Source organism: Buceros rhinoceros, unplaced genomic scaffold (assembly GCF_000710305.1).
Source record: "Buceros rhinoceros silvestris isolate BGI_N320 unplaced genomic scaffold, ASM71030v1 scaffold19768, whole genome shotgun sequence".
In the NCBI taxonomy this organism is placed as follows: Eukaryota; Metazoa; Chordata; class Aves; order Bucerotiformes; family Bucerotidae; genus Buceros; species Buceros rhinoceros.
The window spans coordinates 19,818-26,618 of NW_010425350.1; the positions used below are offsets into that span (position 1 = coordinate 19,818).

Sequence of the window (6,801 nt, forward strand, 5' to 3'; positions counted from 1 at the left end):
GAGGTCCCTGTAGCTGAGTCAGCACCTGTATCATACTGTCTTCTGGCTCCTGTGGCCTGATGAGGAGCTTGGGAAACCAAAAATCTTGACTGCATTCTTTGAGGGATGTGTCCTGCGCATTAAAATGGGAGGACTCCTTCCTTGTTTATTTTCAAACACACTTATTAAAAGCTGTATTTCCAGAGATGCAAAAGCATACTGGCATTCTAGCCCGATGCCTGGAGACTGAATTGGAAATGACAAGCAGGGAGGGACGTCTGTAATGCCAGAGTGTCTGCTACTGCAGACGCCACACCATATAACCCTTCGCATAAACACCTCAACTTCCATTTTAAAACTAGTTAAGGTTTTTATCGCTGCTCTTATGAGAAGGTTGTTTCAGAGTCTTGCTTTCAGATGGTTAAAAAATGGTGTTAAAATTGTCAGACTAAATTTATTCCTGGCCAGTGTACATCCTCTAGTATTGTGCCAAGACCATCCATTAGATTAAAGAGTTCTCTTCTCTGGCTCATACCGCTGCTCTCAGCTTGTCCTTTGAAAGCTAACTATCCCGCTCTTTTAAAACACATTTACCTTCTGCTCTGCGGTGTGCTCCAGAGATGTCCGAGAGAGTGACATGGACACAGATATGGCTGTTTCTGCTGCAACACCTATTAACCAGAACTGATCAGGAATTTTCAATTTTATATTTCAGACACAAATTTCCCTTTTTTCTTTTAAAAAATAAATTTGCAAAAAATTATGTTATTTTCCTCTAGTGAATGTGGAAATAACAGTTCTGTAAAGCTCCCACAAACTTCACTTTCTAGGCAGAAAATGAAATTTGAACAAAAACCTTCCAGGTGTTGCTGGAGGCAAGCCATGCCACCTCAGCTCCCTTCTCTCCCAGCTCTGTCACCTGGGACAGAGATCTGGGATATTCCACTTCCTTGGTATAGTCCACTCACTGATGCTCTGGCTTCTAGGGCTAAGCAGGGGTTACTGGGCAGCAGAAAAGCGATGTTCCTACCTGTGGGGCCGAGTTGCAAAAGAGAGGGTGGGGTCCCTGTCTCTGTGAACTTGGAAGCATCTTGCCAGTTCAACCTGCCAGCTGAGATGAGCTACACAGCCCACAAGCCAGAACAAAAAAATCTGTTTTGGCTTTCTTTAAATTCCTTCCTACAAACCCCCCCCAACTCCTGCTTTTCCATTTCAGTTCAGGGAAAAAACTTTCCTGTTCTGAAATTCCTCAGCTTCTAGTCTCAGCAATACTCTAGTCACGCAGTTCCCGTAGCATGGATTTCTTCATTATTCTGCTGCTTTTAGCAAGCTTCATGGCAACACTCTCACTGTCCTTTCTTACCCCTTTTCTCTCATGAGATTGTTAAAAGAAAATGAAGATACAGCTTTTTATAAATTTATGCCCAATGGTTTTCCCCACAGCCTTTGTAGGCAAACTCGGTTCTTCCTTTCTCTGCTTCCATGTTTATCCATGCTTTTTTCCTTTGGAAATCCAGTACAGCTAGTGACCTTACTCTTCCTGTTTCTAGGTGCTGCCTTCTTTGCCAGTACATCACTCTTTCTTCTTTGCTGTGAGTCCAATTCAAGTGTGCATTGCCACCAGATTATGCCATGAGCATAGGCAATAATAAAAGATACGCTGTTTGTAAAATTGGACTGGCTCCAGTGTTTCAGAGCGTTTGCAAAGGAACTACATCTGCAACAGTATTCAAGTCACACTCAGACATATATTTCCATCTGCTTTCTTCAAACTCTTCCCTCTTCAACCTGTGCTTCTCCTTCTGGATTTCATTCAGGTTAGTACACTTAGAGGAGAACTAACACACAGAACAAAAGGGTGTGCCAGGCCAGATCTACCTGCAGGGAGCAGAGCGGGACCTATGGGGACTGTGACCTTCTCAGTAGCAGTGCTTCATGTGGCATATGTGCAACGTATCTTTTAGTCATATCTTTCACCCAAAATCATGGCTGACCTCTGTGTGTATATGCATATGTGCACAACTGCAGCATCCAACGCCGTTCAAAATATGTATTATTTTTTCAAGGGTATTTCGGTGTAGTATGAAAATAGTCAATTTGGAAAGTCCTAGTTGGAGTTTCTTTGCCAGTGATGACTGCATGACAAACTTTCTCCAAATAGAAGAGTGTTCAGACACAGTAGGTGCAAGATATGCCACTTTGCTGGCCCTGTCCAACCTTCCCTAGAGCCCCCACACCTCCTGTCCATGGGCCCCCGTGGCCCTCAGTACCTGCCTGAGTCACAATGTAGCTGTCTCCACCTGCATCATGGCCATGCCTGTGCCTGGCTGCACACCCTTCTCATCAATACCCTCACCCACAGGCTGACTTTCTGGGTTGACCTGGACCTGCTTTATCCCCATGGACTTGTGCTCATCAGGCTGTGTCTGACCTTATTCCCTAACATGTCAGAGGTAATGCCTGAAAAAATTAAGTAGGTGTGGTGGTACAATCACCCTGTCACTTGAAGCACACTCGAGACCTGAGGTGATTTCACCCCCCGCTTCCTAGTCCATGAACCAACCCAGGGTCAGTCAGGCACGGGTTGCAAAGGATGGCAAACAGAACGCTAAGGCACCTCCTCAGTGTGCTGGGCTCCCCTTCCCCAGCCTTGCTCTGCTCTCCCTGTCACTTGGGAGATAGTCACCTCCTGACAACCTGGAACATCTGTACTTGAATTGTGATAATCTGGTACATCTGTAGTTGAGTCAAGGCCAATAGGGATATCAAACATGGGAAATCAACAAGTTCTGGAGCTGCAAAACTGGCAGAAAATACCAGAATATTTTGACATCCTAAGTGGGCTAGAGCAGAAAAATATCTGATGAAAGTCAGTCATCTCAGACCCTATAAACAGTGATCCTAAAGTGAGGCCCTTTGAACTCTCCTGGATCTCAGTGGGCTGGGTCCAGCATCAACCCTGAGTCGGAACGCCTCTCAGGTACAAACTGCATGAAAGGCCAGGACGATGTCAGACTTCTCAACACTCAATTATTGTCTGTTGAGATTGCCGGAGCGGTGTGAGTATTTGAGTATTCTAAACTTGGGTAGGGAATTTTAACTGTAGGCTGGGCCTCTCTTTCGTCCACCTCTCTAACACACAGATGGATGAGTATGTATTTCACTGGATCCAAATAACTCTGTCTGTGCGGGTGTGGGTGTGTTTTGTACTTATGTCTATGCATATGTGTATATATATATATATATATATATATATATATATATATATATATATATATATATATATATATATATATATATATCTATATGTAAGGAGTATCTTGTAAGTTAGCATGAATCTTGTCATCATCAAATATGTAATTAAGTGGCTATTTTGATTGTATCATATTCTACTGAACCACTTTGCTAGTTTAAAGTAGGTTAGTGATTAAGTGCTGCTAAAAATCAACCCTTTCATCTACCTATGACCATTAATAAATCTTAGATTGCTGCCTAATCACAACTGTGTCGATATTTCCTCCTGCAACAGTAGAAAGGAAAACATTTTTTATGGGAAAGGAGAAGAATATTTATGCAACTTCTAAAATGTACTTGAAAATGTGTTTTCTGTTGATGAAGGCCCTACTCTGCACCCACTTATGTATGTACTTAAAATTGGTCCCGTGTGCAAAGACTATGCACAACCAGAACCAATGTAATCAGATAAATCATTTCAGAAGGGCTATTAGGATGGTAATCAGGCAGTGTTTTAATTATTGGTTTTTCAATATGCTGTACAATCAATCTCCTCAATGCTCCTCTCATCTGTTGTGCAGATGCAATCATGCGCACAGTGGTGTGGTGCTTTCTACAAGGCTACACGCAGAATGACTTCCCAGTTGGAGTTCCTGGTTCTTAAAGTCATAAATAGTTAATTGTATCGTTAAGCACCAAGTCTACTGAAGATAAGACTAAGAACTTTCTCCTGGTACTATCTAGGCTCGTACATGAACTAGGGAGACTAGGCTGAGCTGCTAGGTTGAGCAATCATCCAGTCCTCGGAGCACTTTTAGCCTTCCGCCTGTCCTTACTCACTGTTTAATTATTCCTTCCAACTATGAAATATGATTTCTTTTTATGAAAAGTACTACAGATTAATTTAAGTCTCAGAAAAGACAGTTTGCTTCCTGTACCGCTGCTTATATGCCTGATTCATTAGCATGGTACCTATATAAACCCAAAAGAACTGAGAAGTCCAAGAATTGAAAGCTTAGATTAAAATCGTACAAGATTTAAAAGGGGCATACCTCGATCAAAGGCCATTTTCACATCTTCAATGTGCTCAGTGAAGCCTGAGACTCTATAGAGGCCCTCAGACTTTAAACCTGAAACAAAAAGTTCTAGGTTAACTCTGCTTCAGTAACTAGCAAATAGACTTAAAAACAATAGAGCAACAACAACCAATCTAGTAAGTGTAGCAAATTATTAATTGTAATGTGAAACCCCAGAGCTTTTAAGGAAGGATCAAGAAAATTTTAAATTGTCTTTTAAAGGTTTAAAGATTTTTAGAATTTTTACTTTCTGATTTTGTTAGGTACACCGTTTATTTTGTTAGAGGAAAATATTGCAATTTGCTAATGGTGGGGCATGTGATGTTATCGTGATTTATTAATTTTATGTGGGAGATTTTCCTGGATTTGGCTGTAATTAATAAAGCTTTAGAGGTCTCCCATCCTTTTCCAGTTGCATTATGATAAATGGCACTGCAAGTAAGAGACAGCCTTTTCCTATGAGCACTTTTGTTCCCAGTTTTGCTGTCAACTTTTACTTATACACAGCTGATAGAATGCGATGGATACCGTTCTTCACACCAGAACACCCCTTCTATGCTTCTTTCACCACAAGAGGCTTGCTCACTTGCACAACTCTCCCCGCCATTGCTCCACACCAACATGCAATGCAGGGCAGCCCAGCAAAGCAGGCAGAGCTAGCCAAGCAGTTACACACACATTATTTCTTTTAATCCTAAACTCCTTATTGTGACTATGCACAGTGCTAACCTACTTGTAAGATCCAATACACTTTGTTTTCTTAAGAATGAAATCAGTATCTTACATAGTTCTATGGAAATTGAAGAAACATATTTAAAGATGCTGAAAAAACAGTAGGCAGCATATTTTATCTTAATCAATCAGCGTACAAGTAAGTGATTAGATCTCAAATGCATCACAGCTTCCTGCTATATCGTCAGCATAAGGCTCTTCTGCCTTAGTCCAAACTAGTCTTTCTATTTGTCCCTGAAATGATGAAATAATCCTGGTAGAGCTTTACAAAGTGGTGCAGGGGATTTACCTGTAAATCTTTGATTCATTTCAGTAGATGATGCATGGCTTTGAAATCCCTATGGTTAGTATCAGTGTGTTGCCAGGCAGATTACTGGGATGCCATGAATTCAACATTATGAGATTCCTGTGCTGAAGCTATGACTAACAGGGCTTACTGGGCAGCACGACATACACATTTGCTATCCAAATCAAAAATACGTGATCATTACTGTGTTGTGTTGGAGATGATACGCTATTTCTTCTATCTGGCATGAGATTGCATACCAAAAACCTGTCAAGTTTTGGCAGTGACATGCCGCTTGAGCCACGACATCCATGAGTCAGCAGCTGAGCTTCATGTGAAACCTTGGGTAGCTCGTGACCTACTACAAAACACAGGCCTGTGACCTCACTTGTTTGACTCACTTCCAGTCACTTGTATTCTCTTGCACATAATGTCTGGAAAGGTTATTAATAAGGGCTCAGATTTAAACTGATTACTCTGAACTTGGAAGGGTCCCTAGGTATGTTAAAAGAAAATGATGAAAAAAGACACATAAACATGAACTTAAAGTTCATTTTTAAAGTTCACCCCTTTCAGAAGTGTAATTTAATACATGCTTTGACATGTTTTCAGAAAGCATTTCAGGAAATTGCATTATGAAATGCCATGATTTAATTTTAGTAGCTAATGTAAAGCAATGTATCACCTACACTAAAAAAAACCTTCTCTCATCCTGTCTTCAGTGTGCATGAGCATACTACCCTGTCCCAGCTTAGCACGTAATTCAAATCATCTTCATTTAATTGTGTCTGCAGCTTTCATAAGCACACAAACCTCTTGCTTCAATCTCTCGAATGCATGAGTCCACAACCATCGGCCTCTGGGTATTGTGGGCTTTCACTAGTGTGGTGAGATCGCAGCAGTAGACTCGCTTTATCCTCTTGAGGTCTGGTTGGCAGTCATTGGGCACGTACTTGGAGCACTGCTTATGTACGTTCAACCCACAGTCTGTAAACAAAGTTAACCAGGTTAATTAATTAATACTAATGTTAATAGGTCTTGTCTAACAATTTATTTCCTTGGGCCACATCAAGCAAGGGGCACTACTTCCCCATCAGACAGCAATGCTAGAGTAAATAAAATAGAGATGAGAAAGACGAGCATGGAAATCCGTGAAAAAATTATGGTGGGCAAAGTGAACTCCAGCAGAGCTATTAAGGAGCTGTAAAGGCTCTGGATGTCCCTCACACCCCTCTGAGCTGGAAGTGACCGCTGGTGTGGTCAGGGTCACTTCACCACCAGACATGTAGCTCTAAGTGTTTCATTTGAATGTGTGGGACTTAACTTCGGGGTATTTTAGTTTTTAGCCTTTTATAAAATTAACACAGTAGTGACTGTCTTCTGTTGACTGGCTTATGGCTTCATGTTGCTAATGGACAAAGGACCTAAGATTCACCTGAGCACTTCAAACTGGGACAGTGCTTTGAGCTAGTGTGCCTCTCTTCCTCTTCCGCA

The 6,801-nt window shown here is 41.5% G+C and overlaps 1 protein-coding gene across 7 annotated transcripts in view; it reads right to left on the reverse strand.

Moving 5' to 3' along the window:
* The window catches only part of CHN2 (chimerin 2), a 26,387-nt gene that overhangs the window by 10,270 nt on the left and 9,316 nt on the right, over window positions 1-6,801 (reverse strand). For 4 of the 7 annotated variants that reach the window (XM_010141125.1, XM_010141126.1, XM_010141130.1 and 1 more), the window contains exons 3-4: window positions 6,121-6,294; window positions 4,266-4,343 (exon numbers count right to left, since the gene is read on the reverse strand). In XM_010141125.1, coding sequence (XP_010139427.1) covers window positions 4,266-4,343; window positions 6,121-6,294 — 252 coding nt within the window. The remainder of the gene's footprint in view (window positions 1-4,265; window positions 4,344-6,120; window positions 6,295-6,801) is intronic. The other 3 variants (XM_010141131.1, XM_010141129.1, XM_010141127.1) reach the window with 2 other exon arrangements.